The 26,088-nt window shown below is 39.2% G+C and overlaps 1 protein-coding gene across 11 annotated transcripts in view; it reads right to left on the bottom strand.

Moving 5' to 3' along the window:
• Positions 1-26,088, bottom strand: part of SOX6 (SRY-box transcription factor 6) — a 606,783-nt gene that overhangs the window by 75,259 nt on the left and 505,436 nt on the right. For all 11 annotated transcript variants that reach the window (XM_054512032.2, XM_054512037.2, XM_064576794.1 and 8 more), the window contains 3 exons: positions 13,763-13,912; positions 8,061-8,244; positions 4,846-5,033 (listed from right to left, as the gene is read on the bottom strand). In XM_054512032.2, coding sequence (XP_054368007.1) covers positions 4,846-5,033; positions 8,061-8,244; positions 13,763-13,912 — 522 coding nt within the window. The remainder of the gene's footprint in view (positions 1-4,845; positions 5,034-8,060; positions 8,245-13,762; positions 13,913-26,088) is intronic.

Here is a 26,088-nt window from a genome sequence, read left to right as displayed (position 1 = left end):
TCCAAAGCAAAATAAGATTATTTCAGTAACTCAGACTTCTCCCTCCCAAATGAATTGAGAAAAGTCAATGAACAACACTTAAAAGTAACTTGCAGCGTTTGAAGTTAGTAGTGCCTTAAGTTTGAACTCCAATTCCAGCTGATGATACAAATTCAACAATACAGGGTCACAGTGTCAGACAAACAGAGATTCACTGCTGGAAGCAAGGTATGCCCAGTGCCAATTTACTCCTAGGTATGCTGCACATGGATTAGGATGCTCTCTTCTAAGGCTGGTTGGAATGACAGATGGCCTTCAGTGAATGGCAGAGTTGCTACGACAATACTGAATTTATTTCTCATTGCTCCCTCAAACTAGATGGCATAGACACACATTATGTTTTAAAGATTCTCTCTGCTAACATTCAGAACAAAAATTTCTAGATGCATTTTTCCAAGAAATATTTCCTTCAGAGTATTACTCAGAAGCAAATGATTTTCGTAATTTAATAACAGAATGGTTATTTAAATGAAGTCATTTTTTTGTGGAATGAAGTTTCTGAGATGTATTAATTCTAAATATATTTTATCTAGCCCAGTGATTTTTTTAACTAGAGTCCATATTCTCCTTCCTCCCCCAATACTTTGGCAATGTCTGGAGAGAATTTTGGTTGTCACCAAAGGGAGGGGTGCTACTGGCATCTAATGAGTATGGGCCACATAGTACCCCCCCACCATGACAAAGAATTATCAGGCCAAAAAAAAAAAGTCAATAACGCTGAGGTTGAGAAACCCTGATCTAACTTAATTAACCTGAAGTTTCCATAGCTTTGTATAGCAACTCAGTTGTAAAGGAGTTTAACTATGTGAGTTCGCCAAAATGCCAAAATCTGAAAAATCTACTCTTTCCTTCTTCTGACCCTCCCATTATTGTGTGAGGACCTCTTAAGTCTGACAAAACAGTATATTTGTTCTCTATATTCAAGGTCACCCATGATTTAGTTAAAGGGGATAGGAAACATAAGAAAATGCTCACTCTACCAGAAGCCATACTAGGTGTGTTCACATATATCTTATTTTTTCGTTGTAACTCAGGTTACTATCCTCGTATTATAGACAAAGAAACTAAGATTTGGAGAGGGTAATCAACTTGCTAAATATCGCACAGATGGTAAGTGACAACTCAGTGACTACTATTCCAAGTGAGAATAGTTAAAACTCATTAATACTTTCTCATATATGCAAGGAAAATTTCTGAATCACTAATGGTTGTACTACTCAAAGAAAACTTTGGCATCATTGATAGTTAATGGGATGAGGAGGGTAAGTAAATTTTCACCATATATTTTTCTGTATTAGAATTTTCAGTAAACACATATTACTTTCATTTGAAAACTAATAAATTAAAAAAGATTCAAATAAATCATTGACATACTTCTCAGATTAATTTTAGGATTAACCCTTGACAAAAGAACAAAGTAGGAGATGGTCCCAAGTGTATGTACCCAGTCTGTTGTTGTTGACCCAATTTCCCACTCAATGTCTCTATGCCAATACTTGTTTACTCATTCAGATCCCCAAAACAGATCTTATAACATTATTCACATCAAGATTTAATATGTTATTTCATGGTGTTCTCACTGAGAATATAGTATCAAAGACTGAAAGATTGACTCTGTGTTTATCTCTAATATCAGAATGGTAGAAGAGGTTTGGGGGCAAGACTCTTCTTCTCTTGTGGTCCTGAGACCTCACTCTGTATGTAACCATTTATTCAGGCAGTTCTTAAAGAGGGGTTCTGCCTTGTGAGGATGGGGCACTTAGTTGATTGAGCAGATCCAGTGACTGGCATGTGCATGAAGAGGCCCAAGTACATAAAAGTTTATGGCTTAACAGGCACCAAAAGACGCATATTTCCCCAAATAGTTTCTCTCCTACCTGATCTGAACCTCCCACCAAGAGGATCAATAAAGGCAAAGGGGTCCAATAGTGACCAATTTTTTATTGATTGTTCAATGCTAACCTTAGTAAGTCAGTGCAGTGAGGACACAATAAAATTCTTCATTAAGCTTTGGAAGTCAACCCTTCCAGAGCTAAGCTTCCTAATCTATGTAAGGACTGATCACATTCGTACTTTGAGAATTCCATCATACATCCATCCCCTTAAACTCCTTCCCAGCCCATGAACCCCAGCCATCTGCTAGAATGGCTAGAGTATAGGAGATCAATCAAGGATGAGAGGTTGATTTAACATGAGCAATGGTTCTGTATCCCACTGTAACTGGTTGAATTGTGTCCCCCAAAAAGATATCTTCAGGTCCTAACCCTTAGTACCTGTGAATGTGAACTTAAATGGAAATAGGGTCTTTGCAGATGTAATCAAGTTAAAATGAGGTCACACTGGACTGGAATGGACTCTAAGTCCAATGACTTGTGCCCTTATAAAAAGAGGGAGATTTGGACACACACACACACACACTGGTGACAGCCCTGTGGAGAGAAGCAGAAACTGGAATGATGCAGTTATAAGGCAAGGAATGGCAAAACTTGCCAGCAACCATCAGAAGCTAGGACGTGGCAAGGAAGGAATCTTCCCTAGAATTTTCAGAAGGAGTATGGCCCAGCCAACACCTTGATTTTAAACTAGTCTCCAGAATAGTGAGAAAATAAATTTCTGTTATTTTAAGCCATCTAGTTTATGATCATTTGTTACAGTTTTAGGAAATGAATACACCCAAAATCTCAGAGTGTCACATCACCATACGTTTTGACAAGGAAACAAAGAAAAATAAACAACACCCTGGTTATAGCTATATATTCAAATACTTAAGTAACAGTACACATGACCTTGTACTTGTCTCGTGACCTTTTCCACATGCTAGTTTAAAACTCCTTCTAGGAAAGAGGAAAGTATAAGTTTATTAGAAAGAATGGAGTCGACATGTATCATATGACCTCACTGATATGAGGAATTCTTAATCGCAGGAAACAAACTGAGGGTTGCTGGAGTGGGGGGTGGGGTGGGAGGGATGGGGTGACTGGGTGATAGACACTGGGGAGGGTATGTGCTCTGGTAAGTGCTGTGAATTGTGCAAGACTGCTGAATCTCAGATCTGTACCTCTGAAACAAATAATGCAATATATGTTAAGAAAAAAAGAAGAAGAAGAAGAAGAAGGTAGCAGGAGGGGAAGAATGAAGCGGGGGAAATCGGAGGGGTAGACGAACCATGAGAGACGATGGACTCTGAAAAACAAACTGAGGGTTCTAGAGGGGAGGGGGGTGGGAGGATGGGTTAGCCTGGTGGTGGGTATTGAGGAGGGCACATTCTGCATGGAGCACTGGGTGTTGTGCACAAACAATGAATCATGGAACACTTCATCTAAAACTAATGATGTAATGTATGGGGATTAACATAAGAATAAAAAAAAAGAAAGAAAGAAAGAATGGAGTCTAGCAAGGATGGAAACAAAGAGGAGACTCTTGGTCCTAACTTCTAAGTTATATTCAGCCTATACCAAATAAACGTATGAATGGAAATAACTTTTTAAATTTATTCTAAAACTGTTACCAAAGACCCTGCCCACTCTGCTACTCATTTGTTCCTTTACAGTTCTCATGTTAAAAAAAAAAAAAAAAAAAGAACTTTCAGAATGTGGCACTGGGAAAATATGGTCATCTCTTTTTAAAAAATGGCATGTTTCATTCATTCATCAGATAATCAGAATTTCTCACCCAGCGTACTACAACAGCCTCTCAACTGGTCTCCCTGTTTCCATTCTTAACTTCCTGCAGTCCGTTCTTGCAGATTAGCAGAACAATCCTTTTATATGTAAATCAGACCATGTTTCTGCCCTGGACAAAACCCATCTGGGGATTCCTATCACCCTCAGAATAAAATGCAAATCCTTTCCAGGGCTGACAAAGTCTAGCATGTTCCACCCCAGGCTATCACTTTACTTCATGTCCCACGGCTCTTCCTTCTCTCACACTACTCATGTCACATGGGTCTCCTTGTTCCTGGTACTCTCTACGGACCACTACACGCACTCCACTCACCCCTGCTACCCGGACGCTCGGCCCCCCACTCTTCACCTGGCCTGCACCATGCCTTCACTGAGGTCTCCCTCAAGTGTCACTTCCTCACAGTCCTTTCCACCCCGTCTAAAAGAACACCCTCTAACTCCCTACTTAACTTGCTTCTATTTCTCTCACGGCTTTTATTCACCTCCTGATATTACTGACATTACATTGTCTATTTAATTGCTGATCTCGTCGTTGTCTGTGCTCCCTCCTCCCAGCATGGGCTCTATGAGAGCAGGGATTTTGGTCCGGTTTGTTCACTGTTGTGCCGAGAACAGTGTCTACTATAGAATAAGCACTTGATACATAATTTGGTGAACCAAAAAAGAAACGAATGCATTTTGTAAGTTGCTTTGTTTTATTTTTTGCCTTGGCTGACAGGAAACTTAGTCATAAATTCAATGGTGAGTCATAGTAATACAGTAGCCTTCATCACGAGCATATATGCTTCTTCCTTCTTTTTAAATATTCTGATGTTCTATTCCTCTTCTAGTCACCTCATATCCCCTTTATAAAACATTTTAAATCTTTCATAATGGGACACAAAGGCCCCAGTGGGCAGGTAGGGTGGGTGCCAGGTTGGGTGCGTGGGAGGCAGCCCCGCAGGAAGTGGGAGAGGGCGTATGTATTCATCCGCAGTAATGCTTGAATGTGACACAAAACAGCCCTCAGGCCAGAAACCCAAACCTCTGGCTGCCTGGGGGGCGGGGGGGGGGGGGGGGGGAGCCAGATGAGAATGAGCCAGTGGGTCTAGCAGAGCCAGTGAAGGAGGGAAGCAAATTTTACCTTTTCATTCCTGCAGTTGTTCAGCCCCATATTATTCACGGAGGACAGTTTCCCATCCACACCATGCGGCTGGTGCTGCTGTTGTTCCCGCTGGATCTGTTCGCGCATCTTCCGAGCCTCCTGAATGGCTTTCATCACTGTGTCCTGATCGCCAAACAGGGCGGGGGAGTTGAGACTGGACAGGATATCTGCATACACAGGACGCATCATCAGAAGCTGACGAGACTAGATGCTAACAAAATACTGCCACCTTCCACTCCCCTGTAGAATGCTGCCTTCTCCGAACAAGAAAGGGGCGTGTTTGCTCTTGGGAAAACTGCAGGACTCTACATAGAGCCCCGGGGAAACCAGGATGTGCTGGCCTCTTAGCCGCTGGAGGACAGCCCAGCACACCAGTTAATCGGGGCCCTGTCCCCTTACCTCCTCGCAGAGGAAGGTTCCGAGATTCCAATTGCCCACTCTGTGTGTGTGTGTATGTGTGTGTGTGTTCTGGTGAGATTCAACAATTAGTGGGGGAGTAGTAGGCAAGAAGGGGGTAAGGAGAGGTACAGAGATATCTGTGCTGCTGGGTATACTAATACAGGAAAGCTGGTTCTGGCCTAGCAGAAAAAATTCTGGGCGGCTACATGTGTACTACGGTGACATCTTTATCTGTGTGTTCGTATGTCCACTGCAGGAGAGAGGGGGTGGGAAGGAATACACTGCACTCTGCGTTCCCCAATCACTGGCTGGCTAATGAAGCATTCTACTCATCATGCTGCCTCAGTTATTTACCAAGAGAATGACAACCCATTCCCTACCCCCAGCCGAACACCTAGGGCTCTCAGCTCCCTGTCTTCCTGATAGGGAGGTTGTATGTGCAGGCATCGTTTTCACATCAGTACAAAGCTTCAAATAAAGTGAGAATAAATGTTTACTTTCATTATATTCCATACAACTCAGAGGGAAAAAAAATAAAATTAAGCTGACCAATTCTCTTCCGTATCTTGCATTTTACTGTAGGTTAAAATTAATACTTTACATAAGCTTTTCCCATTTTTAGACTGAAAGAAGGCAATTGCTTGCTGAGTGATCGATTTCAGCTCCTGTGGTAAAGTTTAATGTGATCCCTTTGTTTGTATCCTGGTATGAACATTTCATGGCACATGTATGTGTATGCACACGCATACACCTCAGACAGGACAGAGGAAACCAGGCCAGAGTCAAGTTCATACCATGCATGTGTGTGTGTGTGTGTGTGCAGTGCACGTGCATATGCATGAGTTTAGAAAGAATTCCCAAGGCTTTCTAGAGTAAATTGTTTAACAGTCAAACAATCGCTTCTTAGGATGTAGAAAACCTCTTAGCTTTTGCTCTGGAGCTTTTCTGATAAAAAACAAACAGAACATTTCTATCCAATACCGTCTGGACAAAATTGTGATTGCTTCAGCCCATTTCTAGCTTATGATCTAAGAAATATGTTCTGCTCAAGTATATACTCCATAAGAGCGGGGCCTGTGAATTGTCATCTTTGTCCCTCATGATGCCCAGTATAGCAAACACTCTCCAAACAAAATTCAGAACTGGATAATGAGAAGGCCAATAAAGCCATTTCAAGATCAAGCCTATTATTTATCCTTGAATTGGCTTTTTTTCTTATCTCACAACTTCCAACAATCTAGCAACCATATTCACATACTGGAAATGATTCACTTCTCTCTCCCACACGAGTATCACTGACTTGGAGTGAAAACCTCCTGGCCCCCTGCAGAGGCATCCAGACTCAAAATGAGAATAGGCTGCTGTATGGATCCTAATGTCCCAAATTTTAACGAGGAAGGGGTATATCTCACCATCAGAAGATTCACTTAAACCCAACACAGTGCGGCAAACACTCCAACTGTGAGTTCACAAGAGAGAGCACCGAGTTTATATAACTCAGGCGAGAGGACCCAGATTGTAGTCTTGGCTTACTTATTACTTATTACTTATTAATGGCTACATGGCCTTGGGCAAGCCGTTTTACCTGTAAGAATCATTTTACTTCATCATACGATGAGGGTAATAATGCACCACGTCATACGATGATTGTGAAAAATCAAATGAGATAAGATAGGCAAAAACGCTTTTCAACTGTAAATGGCTACACTTACATACTACTTTGTTTATTATAATAAGCATTTCAGGCTCCAGGACTCAATAAGGCAAGAAAGGTAATGTGGTGAAGAAACATAGTTCTCAGTCCCCAATCCCTTGTTATCTCTGTGTCTTATATGAAAATTAAGAGGCTTAGTAACAACATGTTAATACTTCCTTGGCACTCTGCTACCGACAAATGCTTTCACGTTTATTGTTCTATTCCACGTGTATATGTAAATGTGGTGGTATTGGTTCAGTCTAGTTTTTTTTTTTAATTATATGCCTTCTAGGTGCCAGAGACTGGGTTAGGCATTTTATATGCATTTTTTCTCTCCGGATTCTCATAACAACCTATGAGCTAGGTAATAATATTCCCCTCTAAGAGATTAGGAAACTGAGTTCAAAAATATTAAATAACTTTCCCAGGGTCACATAGCGAGTATGTGAAGGCTCTGAGTCCAAGTGTGTCTGATGCCAAAACCCATGTTTTCCCTCTTTACTTTTCACTGGGGTATGAACGTCCCTAGAGATACTTGGCACCATATCAGAGAGTGTAAGAAGCCCGAAGATCATGATGACATATCTTATCAGATATCAATTTTATTTCATACTATGTCATTGAAGTGTGTCATTCACATTTGTTTTAATGCAAAGCTAATATGGGATAAGATGTAAAATTCACATACATTTTAAAAAGAAAATATAAAACTTCAAAGAAATTTTGGACTTTTGGCAGGCAGCTTGGAGGCCAGGTCCCTTTAGCCCCTTGGAGGCTCTTGTCTGCCTAGAGTTACTTCAGTGGCAAAGCATTAACCAAACACAGAAATCCCCAAGTCTCTGATCTGCTGGATCTAACTCAGCAGTCTCTAAAGAACCCACCCCAGCAGGATTTATATTATGACCTTTTCCAAAAGTTCTAACCACCCAAGACACCGAAAGGAGTTTTGTTTTCAGTAGAAAGGATTTTACTTTTACTTTTTTTTTTTTTTTCTTGGACGAAGGAACACTTTGGAAACAGGGATCAGTCATCACTGGACAGGTTTGCTTTCTTTTACCTAATTCATAAATCTCTTCCTGTTGTTGACATTTCCATTTACCTAAAGAGGATCCTCTTCCCAAGCTTCCTCCAATGGGGCTGGGGATGCTGCTTTTGTTAGGCAGATTAACGGGGCTGGTTTTGCTGGCTGGGAAGAGGCTCTGGGTGGGAGACGTTGGGGACTTCACAGGCTCAGCTGTCTTGGGTCTGGAAGAGAGATTTAGCGGCTGCGCTGCTGCTTCATCCTACAAGAGTTTAACATAAATAATTATTAAAAAAAAAAAAGACAAATGAAGCACATTATCACTTAGTAAGCCACCGTTATTTTACACCTCAGAGACAATGCCACATTCTCCTACAATAATAACAAAAGAAGCTAATTATCTACCTCCTTGAAGATTCATCGGAAGGAAACCTCATTAATTTCCCTGTGTTATGCTTCTATTTACATTAACTGTGTAGTTGGATCATTCTTTTTGCCAAATTAAAATCTGAATTAGCTCACATTACAGCTTAATTTCCTAATGTGTTTTCAAGGATCTAAATTAACCTAGGGCATTTACAAAGAATTATTTAAAATTTCAGCAGCTCTGTAGTGCTTTTGTGTTATTCTCTCTGAAAAGTTCCTGCAACTATAAATAGGCTCTGCAGCTAATTTTTTAATATATATTTTAAATCAAACAATTGCAAGTACTTTAAAAATGGAAACACCGGCTTCTTCTGCTCTCCTGGGCCTCTGCCCAGGGAGCCACATGCCACAGCATGGTTTCTATGTGGCTTTCTGGGTGTGGACACTCCTCATGGTCTATATTCTGGTCTCTATTCAGGTTTAAAATTAATTTTTGCAAAGAGCAAGCACACATTATAATTATGTTTTACATACCATGCTATATGTAATTTATTTTTCGTGTCTAAAGTGATGTCTCTTTATAAAATTCTTTGCTGTGTATATTTACAGAATGTCTATTTTAAGATGCCTGTTCTTCTATACTGGGCACAGTATTCAAGTATCTGACTTGTAACTCTAGTGTAACCAGGAGCTTGAAAGCTAAACTCCTTGCCTTTATTTTGTCTCATTTATCCTGTCATTAAACACATATAACAACATGCCCATCATTTTAGAAATTAAGTTGTAATATAAACATATTCATTTAAATGTTCAGTTTTAAGATCTATATTATTGTGTTCTACAATAAAATTGTCAGCAAGTGTTAATTTCTCTTTTGCTTCTGAGAAGGCATGGAGAATGTTTTTAATGTCATTTTTTAAAACACAATAGAGCTTGGAAACAGAACATCCTCCTCCCCTTTGGGAAGAGAGCCTGATCCTACCTGATCTCTAAGGTCTCCCCTAGTATCGTGGTCATTGTTTAAGGGGGGGACAAAAAGAGATGCCAGAAAAGGCTACTCCGGAGGATGATTAGAAAGAGAAAATAGAAACAACACGCACAAAAAGCCAGTATATACACCAAGGATTGTGCTAGACATTTTCACATATATTAGCTCATTTAACTAGCAGTAAGTCTATCAGGTTGGGCAGTATTATTCTAAATTCACAAAGAAGGAAGGGTCAGAGTGATAAAATCATTGTTCAAAGCCATACATGGAAGGACAACATGTGAATTCTAGTTTACTGGACTCCAAATCCCAGGTCCCTTTTCTATTAAACTATCAGAGAAAATAAGTCATTTGATAATGTAGTGAATTTTTTTTTTCTTGGTAGGAAATAGATAATCTGGCACATCTCTGTTGCAATGTACATTTGTCTATATCTAGACATAGGAGGGGGTCTCAGGAAACACGACTGCATCATTATGCATGTCAAAATGTCTTCTGAGGGGCACCTGGGTGGCTCAGTTGTTAAGCGTCTGCCTTTGGCTCAGGTCATGATCCCAGGGTCCTGGGATCGAGCCCCGCATCGGGCTCCCTGCTCCACAGGAAGCCTGCTTCTCTCTCTCCCACTCCCCCTGCTTGTGTTCCCTCTCTAGCTGTGTCTCTCTCTGTCAAATAAATAAATAAATAAATAAATAAATCTTTTAAAAAAAGTCTTCTGTGCTTGATTACAATTTACTTCTCTTTACTCTGTACTCAAAGGATATTTAGACTAATTAGTTCCTTTACTCCTATCTAAATAATAGTTATTTATATACTAGGTATATAGTTTTCTCCATGTTTCTTTTATTTGAGGTTCACTGAGGTTCTTAGGTATCTGAGTTCAGACTGTTCTTCAAAGTTGGAAAATTTTCAGCCATTACTTCCTCAAATATATTTTTCTGTTCCTTCCTTTTCCTTCTGAGGCTCTGGGTGCATACATTAGGCCAGCTGATGTCCCACAGTACTGACAGGCTTCTTTCTATGTACTTCATTTTGGATAGTTTCATCATTCTGTCATCAAGTTCACTAATCTTTCCTTCTCTGATGTCTAATCCCATCAGTACTAGTCCAGTATACTTTTCAACTCAAAAACTATATTTCTCATCTCCAGACATTCCGTGGATGTGTTCCACGTCTTGCCTTATAATGCTCATGTTTCCCTCTATCTTCTTAAATATACAGAGCTTATAGCATCTATTTTTTTCAGCTTTGACTATACCCCAATTATTTATTTTTATAATTCAATGATTGCAACTTCTGCTAACAATGCCACTGGGCATGGGAAGCATCTACCAATTCTTTTTCACCATGGCAGGCCCGATATTGGTTCTCACGGCATGCCCTGGCCTGAAAGAAATTTCGTGGGTGTGTTTTAGGAGGAAGATTTGCCTACCTCTTCATTTGGCTATAGTTGGCTGACCCTGTAGTAGCTGTTCTTACTGTCTTAACTACTAATTCTATCATCTGTGCCATTTTGGGGTCTGTTTCTATTGATTGACTTTTCTCCTCATTATTGTTCATATTCTCTTGCTTCTACAGAAGCCTGGTAATTACTGAACGGATGCTACACACTATGAATTTTACATTGCTGGGTGTCGGAGTTCATGTATTCTTCCAAATATTTGTGGACTTTCTTCTGAGACACAGAAAAATTTGGTCCTTTCTAGGCTTGCTTTTAAGCTTGTGAGGTAGGTTCAGAGAAGCCATTAATCTAGGGGTAATTTGGCCCCATTACTGAGGTAACACCCTTTGGGCAACACTACTTGATACCCCGTATGTCAGGAGATCTTTCCACCCTGGCTAATGGGAAAACAAACCACTCTCAGTCCTTTGTGAACCTTGCAATTGCTTTGCCTGCTACATCTGGTATTCTCCCCTGGCCTCAGAGTTTCCTCATATGCATATGCTGATCAATATTCAGCTAAATACAGGGGAATCTTCTACAGATTTTCAGTACTGTCCCTCTGTGTGCAGCTCTCTCCTCTCTGGTACTCTACCTCACAAATTCTAGCTACCCTGGCATCCCAAAACTCTGAACTCTATGTCTCTACTCAGGGAGCCCGCCATGTTCCATGTGGGTAGCCTTCCTTGCACTATGACCTAGAAACTACCTCTAGACAGTAAGCTGGAATAATCGTAGTACTTGCCTCAGTTGTTTCTCTTCTCTCAGGAATCACTGTCCTATATTCCTATTGCAAATGTCTGAGAATCATTGTTTTATATATTTTGTCCTATGTTTCAGTTGCTTAAGCTGGGAGACTAAATCTGATCCCGGTTCCTCCACTGTAGCTGAACATGGAAATCCTCTAGGTATTCAGTTAGGCTCTCTCTTGGTATACAACTGGATATTTCCATTACAACCACTACCACCAACACCACCATCATCTTCTTTATTACCATCAGATCATCATCATCACAGTCACTATACTTACATTATGGAGTGAATACTATCTGCTAGAGGATTTAAGACTCATAATATTAACTCCCATTTTTCAGAGCAGAAAACTAAGGCTGAAAGAAGTTAAGTAACTTGCCCAAAGTGACACAGATGGTAAAAGTGGTAGAACTGAAATTTGAACAACAACAACAACAAAAACCATTCTAAGTTCTGATGTTGATAAATTACAGTAGATAAAAATTCTGAGGGAAAGAAGGTATGTAAGACCATCTATGTTTAATTTTGTTACCTTCAGCAAGCTATGCCCTATGTCATGTGGTCACATTATATACAGAGGAAAAGCAATGATTACAGAGAGAATCATATTTTAGTAACCATAATCCTTGCAATTACCAATTCATTAGATTATTCTCAGAACTTCTTTAATAATAGGTAGCAGCTATTTTTTTTTAATTTAAAACATTTGCTTTATGCCTTGATCTATATATTTTTACCCACACATACAATAAACAATATAATAAGTATAAAGAATGTTTCCTTTGTTATTAACATAAAATATAGTCAAGTCAAATTATATAGAGAACTCCCTAAGAATTTGCATGTGGTCAAGTGAGTAATAAAACTCAGTTGGCCCACAAAGCTGGAATGGTAAAAGCAGATGTAAACTTGAATTTAACCAGGGAACATTTTACTCATCAAGTAAAGGCTTGGTTTGGTGCAGTTCCATTTGGCCAACTCACTTATAAAATGACTTTTTCACGTTAAATATCTAATATTCAATACCTCAAGTCAATAATGTTTGATATGTCCATATTCTAACAACTATAATTAAACAAAGTGCTTTGGTTTGAGTTGTAGTGTTCTGACTCTTATTCACAAACAGAAACTTTTGGAACACAAAATAGATAGCCTGTTTCCATAAGTCATGCTACCTTATTAAATGTAAGCTGCCTATTGTCATACCTCAATTTTCTAACAACAAAGCATAGATGTTCATCTATTTCTTTGGAGAATTTAAAGCATGGGCAGCATTAAATTAATTCCTATCTGCACATTATAGAACATAAAACAATTTCAGGGGTTTTGCAGCATTTGATGCTGTTTTGTTGGCCTTAGATGTTTCCCTTGTGAAAATTTAATAACTGCAAATTTTCTCCAAATGTAGTACTCTAGGCACATTACAGTAATACCTCTGTGCTTAGCCTATCCCTCTAGGTGGGCAAGTGAATGATACAAAACAATTGTTTCTCTGAACTATATTATAAAAACCAACCAGTACCACCTATAGGTACCAGCTGCAGCACAAAGTTGGAGCATATCACCCATTTCCCTCTGTCGCCAAATACTTCCTAGGTGCCACGTTTTAAGGCGCTGAAAATTAGTGAGGAGAGGCATCTATCAATGTCCCAGCCATAACTTGGAGGAGCCTGTTTATCCTCTCACAACGACCTGGCATCAAAGGATGAATAGACAATGACACCACTCATTCCTCAGAGCCCACATTAACTATTCTTGAAGGAGAGACCTTTATCAACAAACCATATGAAGTTCAGCAGTAGATTCTTTTCTGTCCCCCTTTTTTTTTAATCTAAAGTTTTGAGAACCTCCTGTTCTGGTCCTATAAGTTGGCTCCCACCTGTTTAAGGAACTTCGAGAGAAAGTGTCACAAGTCCATGGCAAAAACTGGAAGTAAAACCATGGCCACTCATGACAGTGAACATTAAAAAATAAAAGCCAGAATCCAAAGGGGAAAAGCTCCTGAGAAGTGAATTTGCAGATTTAGGTAAAGATCTCACAATATGGCACTATTGTCATCAAAAGGGAAACAACTGTTTCTCAGTGCTCAATCATGAAATTGACCATAAAGAGGAGCATTTGGGGTTCCTCTATGCTGCTATGCTTCCTGCTGCTTATTCCCACCCCAGCCTGGTTTGCTACTTCTCTTGTGACGCTGTTTTCCAAACTGTTTTCACAATCCTGCAAAGCAAGTACCTTAACTTGAGTTACAGGGCTGGTCCCTCTCTTTTCATTTTTTATCCCGGTAGGTGAGACTGCCCCTGCTGGGTTTGGTGGCTGTGGAGCTGACGGCATCTTTGCTCCAGGTGACACCTGCATGCTGGCCAGCTGAGCGGCATAGAGCTGCTGCAAAACAGGGAAGACAAACATTATCTTTTTAAAGGCAGCTGAAATTGAGTTTTGCAAAAAAACAAAACACAACAAAAAACTTACTGTATTGTTAGATAACTATTTCTCTGCCAGCCTTACAATTTCTCTTTCACTATTTTTTAAAGAGGAAATAAGAGAGACCAAATAATATAAAGAAAGGGTACTAGCATGAGAGCCACTGTCCTGTTGCTGGTCCTTCTAGCAATGACTCTATGAACCTGAACAAAGGGTTTGGGTGCTCTAGAACTCAGTTTCCTCGGTACAAAAAGAAATTTGACTAAATGGTTTCTATGATTCTTTCTAGTGCCTAAAATTGTTATAAGAAGTTCTTCAAATGTCAGTACGTCCATTCATATAATTTTAATATTCATGAACTAACTAACGAATCTGAACTTTCCTAGGGATTCCTGGAAGAACATTGTTCTTATTCAATACTGACCAAGCTTCTCTTGGGGATGCTGATCCTTCTGGATGATAAGAATGCTGGCCTCAAGATCCCCGAGGCTCAACAGCAGTCACTGTTTTCTTGAGGTCTTATTTTAGGCAGCATATAACATAATCCTCAAGATAATATAGCCAGATTCTTGACCAAAAAATGAAATGAAATGAAATGGAATGAAATTAAATGAATAAAGCTTCTTTTTCCTAGCACAGGATGTTAAATCTTTAACTGTTGATCTATTAGCTTTTGGGTGGAATTGGTAATAAATGAATGTGTTAATCTGCTATGGTTAACCAGGATTCAGATACCTCAATCTTCACACTATTTAATACCTGGAAACTCCATTCAAATATTTTCTTTTCTTCTTATAATCAAGATTAAGCCATTACCTTGATAGTCATATTTCTATCATAATAAATAGAAAGCTTCCTAGTTCATCAACCACAGGGAAAATAGCTCAAACTTTGCCATATTAGTAAGGGAAAAAAACAGGTGGTTTGTATGTAATTTCCAGCATTACTATCATTCAGATGGACAAATAAAAAAAATTACAGTAATCAAAAACAGACCTTTCAGCACATGTAATTAAATGAAAGCTTAATAAAGAATAATTTGCAAGAGCCAGATGTGCTTATGTCATGATTGTTGCTTTCTTTGGAACAATTTTTCTAATATAACAAGCCTCTAAAGAAATTAAAGTTTCATAATTCTGTATGTGCAATGACTCAGTGGCAAGAAAAATTCACAAGTAAGAGTCAGTCAAACTGCTAGAACTTGGGGAGAAAAGGCTACCTCTTCTGTTTCCTTTTTACTCTGTGGTATCCTTTTCCTCTGAAATTCAGCCAGGTATCTCCAAAGGGGGGGCAAGTGAAGCTTCTGAAATTTTTCTGCTTGGATAAAACCACTGAAGAAAAGTTTTATACTGAATGGAGTGAAGATGGTTGAGAGCTGAAAAAGCGTCGGCCACACAGTATCTGGTGTCGTGACCAATATGCCCTCCTACTGAGTATTAAAGAGTCATCAAATCTGAGAGAGGCAAGAGTCCTTAGGTATCATTTATGCCTTCATTTTCCCTCAGTAATTCACAAGATCAGAAGAAAGTCAATTTTACTCAATTTTGACTCCTCCAGGGAACTTCAACTAGTGAAAAGACACAGAAAAAGAAATCCTTGGGAACTAATCTGTTTTTTAAAAAGCTGACTAAATTCAGAAAGCCTTCAGATTGAACAATACAGTTGTTTTTTTCTTTTTAGAAATAATATTAATTGCTTCCTCTAAAGCTTTGAAAAGCATTTATTTCATATCCCTTTCTAGTGGTTTGTACCTAACAGAGGAAAGACCCCAGAAATGCTGAGATTCCTCAGAGTTCCCCGTGAGCTGTGATCACTGGTCGTGGCAAGAAGCAGCATCGCCACACTTACAGAGCTGGGTCAACTGGACAGTAGGATATCAGACAAGATGGAGTAGAATAAGCCTTGAAATAAAAATCAGAAAACAGAGCCCAATGTAAAGATAGAAGGCGCTCACGAAGGTAAAAATTGTCACATCCTAACAAAATACATAATTTTAGATGTAAGTACCATGCTTCAAACTCAAGACTTCAGATCTGACCTAGAAAAAAAGAATGCCATTCACTGAATAGGTGCAGGTTTACCAAATGATTTCACAGACAGCTCATCTTCTAAGCTAACATTAACTGAATATGTTCTATATGCAAGTCTCTGTGTTAGAAACTGTGGAGGATTCAAAGTCTTGGAACAAGCACATAGCTTTGGAGAAGATGTAAGATATAGATCCTGAACACGTGATGTGCACCTTTTTTGTGGCACTTATCACTTTTTTTAAACCTGTGTTTAGTTGCACACATATGTCTTATCATGCTGGATAGACCATAAGCTTACTGAAGTCATGATCCACCTGATTATTTGAATGCCTAGCAGCAAGAATAGTGCCTTGCAAATAAAAGATAACCAATCAATATCTTCTGAATTAACATACTATACAAAATCACTGGATGTTAGGAAGGAGAGATATTCTCTATAAATGAGGCAACAGAAGTGGTTGGTATATGATGATATTTATCATATATGATGAATAATTTTATGCTCCTGAGTTAAAAAAAAAAAGGAAAATAAACCCAGCCCAAATTAAATCACACTGTTTCACAAGACATTAATCTTTTGAAGTCATTTGTTAAAATATTAACTAGAAAGCTTTTCGATAACTGCTAGCTTCAGTCACCTGTCTCAAACTTTTCTGACACAAATTCTACTGTTGAGTAGCAACTGAGGGGGTAGTACCAATTTTTCTTCTCAGCCTAGTTACTTATTTAGTTTCTCTAAATGCTATGGCATCCTTTTTTGGAAGAACATAAAATATGAGTTATTCAAATAAATAGCTTTAGTTCAAAAACTCCTTTGCAGGCTAATGGTTTGGGAAAGAGAAAGGTTAAACTCTGATAAACTACTGCATGAGGGTTTACAAAAGTGTCATTCCACATAGGATTCTGAGATCATAGTTCATAGTCACAATGATGATGATGAATATTCATTTCCAAACACAGTTGAGGTTTATAAAACCAACAATGTAGTAAAGCTTGTAACAGGCTTAGCCAGAGTCTCACAAACATTTAAACTTTGGTGAAGACTGTTTCTGTAAATATAGATTTTTTCCATTTCAATTTTGAAAAATGTTCAGTGATTGTTTGGGATATTGTTTCTTTGTCCAAGATACATAAAAGACATGCAGTGCATACATGTAAAAAATGAGCCTAGCTAAATATTTTTTCAAAATTATAAAATCACACATATTTTATAGGAGCATTTTCAGAAATGCTTTTATTATTTTATGGCTAAAAATACTCCACCTTTATTATTATTAGTTCAGGTTTAATAAAGTAGCCAGTACTAAGATTTTGGTACATTGAAAAATGCCACACTTAGCCCCAGAACTGAAAGGGTCTTACCAGATCATTTAGTCTAGTCTTACCGCCTCCTTCTACTGATGAGTGGAGGACTATAGAAAAGCAGTGCCGTGCTCAAGACGGCATAACTAGTTAGCATTGGTATTAGAAGAATACTCTAGCTCTCATTTCGACATTACCATTTAAAGTAGAAATGACTATATGATGAACCAACCATTGTACCCTGCAGGGACATTTCCAGCATTGATGAATTTGTTCAATGGCAACTCTTTATCAAATGCTTACTATTACCTAAACATTATGCTAAATACCAGAGGTGCAACAGCAAGCAGCTCTGAAATAGCCCATGCCTTAATGGAGCTAGAAAGTATAACTGATATTAAATAAATGCTTAGACAGTAACTATGAACTATGGTTAGGCTGAGTGCTGAGAAAGAAAAATACAGAATGTCAAAAGAACATCGAACAAAGGTATTTAACATAGTCTGGAGAATCAAAATAGCTTCTCTAAGGAAGTAATACTTTAAGTAAGAATTATCCAGGTGGAAAGGCTATAAAGAACATTCCAGAAAAAAGAACACTGATCATTATGGCTCTGAGGTAGAAAAGAAGATAACATTTTAAGAAACTCAAAAAGGGCCAACATGGCGGGACTATTGAGTAAGGGTGGAGTGGCATAAGAAGAGACCAGAGAGGGGTAGAGTCTTAATAGGTCACATTAATCATTTTAGACTTTAACCCTCAAAAAAGAAGGATCTAGAAAAAGCGATGAACTAAAACTAAGACACCTAGAATCTTTCCCATGCTTTACCACTAACTCATTGACCAATCTTTTAAATGAATTAGATTAAGAAAGTCCTATGAAGAGCTCACAAATCCATAAATATATACCTCTAATACTGTTTCTAGAGTTGTGTGTCCTGAGACTAGCCTTAAAGAAAAACCTATCTTGCATTCGGATCCTAGTGATACTTTAATAACTAGGCCTACTTACATTCAACACAAAACAATAGGTCTACCAAATTCAGCCTTATGGTGAAATTCTTGAGTGTCTTGGACTATATACATTAGTCTATGGTCAGGACCTAAAAAATGTATTGTGTCAGTCATTTTATAACACTATAACACTTGGGAAGAGAGGCCTGCTTTACCCCCAGTGCAGCCAAATTCATGTCAAATTATAATGAGTAGTGTCACAGTGTACCCAATACTTAACATAATGTGAAATATACAGATATATCTATATATAGATATATCTATATATAGAAAATACCTGCTTTCTATGATAAAATGATGTAAGATCTCCAGTGGAGAGCCCCATAGAAAAAAAAGGAGCAAGGCCTGTATTCTCATAATCACACGATTTTCACATAATCACATAACCACTCATCCAGCCATTCAATCATCACCCTCATTCATTCATGTGTTCATTCAACAAACATACATTGTGCACTCGGTCAGGTTCTGTGTCAGGTATTTTACATTTATTATTATTATTATTTTTAAAGATTTTATTTATCCATTTAATTGACAGAGAGGAGAGAGAGAGACAGCGAGAGAGGGAACACAAGCAGGGGGAGTGGGAGAGGGAGAAGCAGGCTCCCCGCCGAGCAGGGAGCCCGATGCGGGGCTCCATCCCAGGACCCTGGGACCATGACCTGAGCCGAAGGCAGACGCTTAACGACTGAGCCACCCAGGTGCCCCAAGTTTTTATTTATTTATTTGACAGAGAGAGACACAGTGAGAGAGGGAACACAAGCAGGGGGAGTGGGAGAGGGAGAAGCAGACTTCCCGCCGAGCAGGGAGCCCGATGCGGGGCTCGATCCCAGGACCCTGGGATCATGACCTGAGCCGAAGGCAGACACTTAACGACTGAGCCACCCAGGCGCCCCTGATTTTTTTCTTAAAGATTTAATTAATTAATTTTTTTAAAAAAGATTTTATTTATTTATTTGACAGAGAGAGACACAGCGAGAGAGGGAACACAAGCAGGGGGAGTGGGAGAGGGAGAAGCAGGCTTCCCGCCGAGCAGGGAGCCCGACGCGGGGCTCGATCCCAGGAGCCTGGGATCACGACCCGAGCCGAAGGCAGGCAGTCGCCCAACCACCTGAGCCACCCAGGCGTCCCTACATTTATTATTTTATTTAGTTTTCAAAATAATTATATAAAATGGGAATTATTACCTATTTTAGAGTCAGTCTCACTTTAAAGCCCTGTGCTTTAAGTAAGCTTTACAGTGCATAGCAACGAAACCCACTTCCTGTGCCCAGCCACCAGACAAGAATCACTGTCCAAGGAGAAGAGAGATTCTGATGTTGCTGCTGTAGCTCAAATAGCAAACTACATTTCCAGGTGTCTTGCAGTGACTGTCTCTCAAATGGCACTTCACTGTCCTCAGATACGGAAAGAGTTAATGGTACCAGCAGCCACCTGGAAGGAGCAAGGGGCACAATTTTGATCTAAACAACTCCCTTCTTCAGCCAATCTCTGAGCCTTAAGAGAAGACACTCGAAATACCCCAGTGACACATATTTAATAGACTGATAAAGTAAAAGGAACTATGCAGAGTATAGGCAGAAATAGGAGAACTTGATAAAAATGGGAATTGACAGGGGCTTTAAATTGGCACCACTATGCTCCAGTATATGGAAACCAACAGTAAAAAAGCAGGCACAGCTTCACACACTGGATTCTCTTTGGAGTAAATTCTCCTGTGTTTTGTCATTTCAATTAGAAAGGGCATTTTAAAGTGGCCTGTCGGAATCTGGCCTAGAGAGAAAGAAAAAACATTTTCCTTCAAATACAACTAGCCGATTGGTGGATAATGAAGTAAGGAAGGGAGGGAAAATGCTATTCTATAAAAACAGATTCAATAGGCACTACTGAAAGCTTTCGAGCCCGACCCTTATATTTACCCCACTTGCTGTAGGCCCACATAGCGTCTGAGAACCCCAGATCCCTCGCCCTGGTTAACTCAGATTCTGTTCTTGTGCACCACACACTACTGGGGGGCGGGGGTGGGAGTGGGGGGGTGGCAGTTGGAGATGTTGGAGGAAACAAGCAGGGTGGGTGAGGGCATCTTTACGGAAATGTCATTATTTACTTGACTGATGCTTCCTAACGCTAGGCCCCAACCCTGGCTCAGTTCTCCAGGGACATCCTGGGTTTTGTTACCTTCTCAAAACAATGCTGATGACCGTTCCTCTGCCTACCAAGCGAGGCATGCCATAAAGCCGGACAAGTTCAGCTGTGAGGCTATGGGAAGGTAGAACGGAAACAGGGGTAATTAAGCAGCATGATTTAGTGCTTGTTCAGCACAGGGAAGAAAATATGTCAGTAACAAGTCATTACAGACTGGTTGGGGGGGTGGTGCAGAGAAAGCTTAAAAATAATTTGAAAGAGATCACAAATACTTTTACTTCTCATAAACCTCCAATGTCAACAAAATGATCCAGGAAATATAGCTGTGGTTTCATGGAAGGAAAGAACTGAAGTCCTTGTTTTTTAGCATAGAAGGTACTTGTTTAGCTATAGCCCTAATATTTGACACCAAGAAAATTGGCTGTAGGGATAGGAGATGAGGAGGAATAGGGGAAGAGCTACCACTCCCACTCCTCGCATTTTGGGTTAATTTCCAAGTCAGCCTCCTTGCTTCTCCTGTGATATTCTTTCTTTTCCTATTAACCCCTCTTGTTTGTCATAATCCTACTCATCTTTTGAGTCTCAAATCAAAAATCACTTTCTCCTTAAAGCCTTATCTGACCCCTGCCTCTTTTGTGCTCCCACCATGTCTCTTCTACTCCTGTATACTCTATGGAATGTCTTTTTTTCATGTCTTTATCTCCCAGCAGATTCCAAGCTCCTTAAGGGAAGGACTGAGTCTTATTTATGTCCCAGGGATCTGACATCATGCCTGACATTTAATAGATGCTCTCCTAACACTGACCTCTAAAACTCCTTTATTTCCCTTCTTGTCTCTATCATTTTGGAATCATTATTATTTCTGCCCACACCCTTTTCTTCGTATACCTTTTCCTCACACCCTGTCCAAGAGGAGCCCCAGAGATGGAAGTCAACCTTCTCTGTTTTGGTCTTCTTGAACCTATAAAGCATGTGGGTTCATAAGTCATGCACTGATTTTCTTGCAAGGAGACACCAGATAACACAATGTTAGCAGAAGAAAGAACTGTAAACATCATCTAATCCAATCCCTTTGTTTTACAGATGAGGGAAACTCAAACCTATGGCAGGAAGGTGATTTGCAGAAGAATACCAACTGGCAAGCAGTAGATAGAAGGAAATCTAGAACCCAGATTCACTACTTGCCCCCTCTGTGTTCACATGGACTCTTTTCTCCTTGTGCTCTATTCTCGTAGGGAACTCAGTGCAAATAGAATATGTACATTTTATCAGGGCTCTTGATCTGGACTACATAAAAGGATTGTTTCCCACCATTCCCCTAGAATTAAAAAAGAAATGTATCCTATATGTACTTGAATAGTAATCACTGGGCACCCAAGAATAATTTATGTTGTAGAATTTTATTTTAATATTTATTTTAAAATGTACAAATTTAAAATGCAACTACAGTAATTAGCTTAAGGTAATTATAATCATGTTAAGGTGTTTTCAGATTTTTAAAAAGTGAAAGTTTATGCAAATACACATAAAGGGCCAAAATCTGTCTCAGGTGAGAGCAGACCTATTTCACCCCCTTTAAGACTTCAGCTATTTGCCGGGGCGCCTGGGTGGCTCAGTTGGTTAAGCGACTGCCTTCGGCTCAGGTCATGATCCTGGAGTCCCTGGATCGAGTCCCGCATCGGGCTCCCTGCTCGGCAGGGAGTCTGCTTCTCCTTCTGACCCTCCCCCCTCTCATGTGCTCTCTCTCATTCTCTCTCTCACAAAAAAAAAAAAAAAAAAAAGACTTCAGCTATTTGCCTTTCCACAACAACCAAAGGAAAAATAGGACAAGCATGGACTGTAAGCCACTGGAAAGCCAGGACCTGTTCAGTTCATTTCACTATCCCCTGCAGCCTGCTCAAGAATGTCAAGTAAAGAAAAATGAATTGAAAAAAGAGTTTTCCTGGCTAGAGATCCTCTTGCCTATTTTCTCAAGCATTGAGTAGCTCCTCTGACATAACCCATTGTGCTTATGGGGTGGGGAGGCAAGGGGAGAATATGCTGGGTGTGGAGGAGAGGAGAAGCTGTAAAAAAAAGAAAAAAGAAAAGGCAAGAGGCTCAGGTCAATGGTCCTACCATTCTATGAAGAAAACTTCTTTAAAAAAATTCTGAATCCATCAGGTTGAGCACCCAGGCAGTCATCTGCTACAACAACAAAACAAAACAAAACAAAACAAAACAAAACAAAACAAAACACACCAGAATTCCCTCTTGGATTACACCAGTTATACTGGAATGAGTTCAGAAGAGCTTTTCCTCATGGAACATAGTTGCATAGTGCAAATAACTAAGTATAAGCAAAGTGACCCCCAATAATTTTAACAAGAAACCTCGGTCTCTCCTTGCTTTTTCCAAGTATCTTTCTTCCAGGGTGCCAAATAAAGTGTGTCAATACATAATGCTTTATTTACAGAAATAAAGTTCATTCATTGAAACAATTAGTACTTTGGTTCTTGAAGCAAGTTATTCAAAGAGGTGATAATGAGGGCAGTTGGAAATCGACATTATGGGAATGAATCTGACTGTTTTCCTTCTGTTTCCAAGAGCTGGGCAGGCACTGCTGAAGAGACCCAGCTCTCTGAATGTGCTCCCAGTGGTACAGCTTGCATTCGTAACGCTCCTTTAACTCTCTAGTCACAAAGCTGTAGCTCATCAGGGAAACTTAAACAAGTGCATCTTGACTCTACCAATAGGAAATAAAAACTCATCGAGGAGTCCAGAAGTTGGATTTGAAATCTAAGCATTATTTCCCATGGTCTTTAAGTCACAGGGAAGTTTCAGTGAGTATATATATATATTTGAGTACATGGGCTGAATTCAGTAAAGTACTTTTTAAGTAAATGAGTATATATTAGGTTCCTAATATTTAAAAGCATTGTTCCTTTGTAACCAAAAGGTGAATTTTGGTTCAGATTCATTCAAAAAGTATTTATTGAGTGGTTACTAATGGCCAGGCACTATTTGGGAAAACAGAAGTGAGCAGTGACTTTGGGGCAGGGAGAGGCGAGGAGAAGACAGAGACGACGATAAATAAGCACATAGGTACGTGTAACTTTGATGCTAATATGTGCCATGGAATATAAAGTGACTGGGTATATGAATATGGGGGAGGGGGAATTTTTAAATACTGAGGAGGTCAGAAAAACTAAAATACGGGGCAGTTGAGTAGAGACCTGAAAGAAGCGAGGGAGTAAGCCATGTCACTACCAGGGGACAGCATCCCAGGCAGAGGCAAAGGATAGGTGAATGTCCCGAGGCGAAGAGATGCTGGTGCTTGGAATGTGTGTGGAACAGCAAGGAGGCCAGTGTGGCTGGAGCAGAGTGAGGTGGGCAAAGGGTGATGGGTCAGATGTCAAAAAGAGGGCAAGGGAGCCAGATCATGTAGACCTCAAATACTATCAAACAGACTTCGGATTCCATTCCGAGTTTCCGGGTTTCTAGGAAACACCATTACAACAAGATGGCAGACCTGGAAATCCCTCAGCAATACCCACAGAAAAATCTGGAGATATGCCAGGACTGCCTTGCCTTGGCCCATGATGACTGCCAAGAAACCAGATGCTGTTGCTTGAAAAATATTCTACAACTGCTCAGCTTCTATGCCCTTCGATTTCCATCCATAATGAAGCCTCCAAAACAACAGAATGAAGACAAATATGAGTGAGTATTCAATGAAAAAAAAAGTAAGTTTTTATTTAAATTGTTAAAAATATATATTTGGGAAAACAAAATTGCATGAAAGAAAAGTATAATATTTTCTATATGTTATTTTTCTTCACTTTAATCAAAGGACAGAACAAATGTTGCTGGTTGGAAATAAACATGTTTATTATATGAAAATGTTTTTAGTGCTTTTAAACTGAACTTGGTTTTTAACTTCTCAGGAGACTATGGAAGACTGAACACAAGAGTCATGCTAATGAACAAAATTCATGCCTATGATGAAATGCACAGATTTATTAAACAGAAATTTCATATCAATAATAGTAACATGAAATGTACATTTGCAGTAAATATTCAGGGAGGTAAGGATGTATTTTGAATTCACTTTTAAGTGATCAAGTAAACTCGACAAGAAATAATACAAAATGTCCTCTTCTTACTTTCCTCTTTTATTTTCTTCTGTATTTTTTAAATTCAAATTAATGTTTTACCCTGTTTCAGAGCCACCTCCACTAACTGTCATTTTTTGAACTGCAAATTATTAATATTGCCAATTGGAGAAGTTCAGCATATTTTACAGTATGTAAATATGCCATCTGTATCCTACAGTAATACCCATGGCTTACTCCCTAATTAGCAGAAAGGAATGATATCTTATCCATAGCAGCCATGGTAAAAATCATTCAAATAGTGTGTAATAAGCACACAACACACTTTATTGTCACTAGATGTGATACTGATACATATACCAACAATCCACCTTTAAAAATCCTTGTAGCAGATGAAGCAAGTAATGGTTAATATAAAGTGCTAAGAAGACCCTTAGAAAAATAAGGTTTATAAGTTGCTGTGAGAGGCAGGACAGCACAGTGATTAAGAGTATCGAAAACTAATGATATAATGTATGGTGATTAACATAACATAATAAAATTAAATTTAAAAAAAAGAGTGCACACTCTTTTGTCAGAACTAGGTAATCTAAGGCAAGGTTATTTAATCTCTCTGGGCCTTAAATTTCCACATCTTTAAAATGGGAAAAATAATAGTACCTGCTCCAAAAGACTGTTGTATGGAGTAAATGAGTTAATGCACAAAACATACTTAGAAGAAGGGCACACTATAGAGACTTATTCCTATCAGTATATTCTCTTGAAGAGATATCACTCCAAAGATCTTACTCAGAAAAACATCTGGCATTTTTATTCAATTTAGCAAAAATGTATTAGGGATACAAAGATGAAGAAGATATGCGGTCTCTCCCAGGAGCTCACAGCAAGGATCGGAAGGAGAAAGGGAGAGATCTACAATATGATAAACAGTAGCATAGAAGCATTTACAAATTACTCCTGAAACACCACCAATGGGAACAACTGGGCATTTGTCCCCAGCATTATTGAGACACTGGCAAAAAATATCGTGTCAGGTTTAGGTATACAATGTGATGATAGGATATATGTACATAATGCGAAATGATTACCACAATAATGTGAGTTAACACACCCACCACGGTTAGTTTTGACTGCGAACAGTTAGGGAAGCTTTGCTTACGTGGAAGCTCTGGAAAGAGATCCTATGTTAACTAAAATGTATAAGTAATCCTATAAAATTATTTAACCAAAAAAAAAAAAAAACCCAAAAACAACAATCCTGAGAAGAATGAATACCATGCCCTAGAACGCGCAGTGTTTATAGACTTAACAGAGTTCCTATTCTGCTTTTATTAACGTCCCCCCTCCCAGCCCATTCCTTCAGGCTAGCGCCCAAAGACTGCTTCACAGAACTAAGATGGTGACACCAAAGGCCAACGTGGTTGTGAGAAGACTGAAGATTTAGAAAATGTGGCACTTTTCTAGTAAAGGCTATTCATTTAGGGAACAGGAACTTTGTTTTGTTTTGTTTTTTGTTTTGCATTGTTTTTTGGTTTGTTTGTTTGTTTGTTTGTCC

The sequence above is a fragment of the Mirounga angustirostris genome, unplaced genomic scaffold (genome assembly GCF_029215605.1).
Source record: "Mirounga angustirostris isolate CCGP_5_RB_7025 unplaced genomic scaffold, mMirAng1.0.hap1 SCAF_13, whole genome shotgun sequence".
In the NCBI taxonomy this organism is placed as follows: Eukaryota; Metazoa; Chordata; class Mammalia; order Carnivora; family Phocidae; genus Mirounga; species Mirounga angustirostris.
This window is presented reverse-complemented; position numbering and strand designations above follow the sequence as displayed.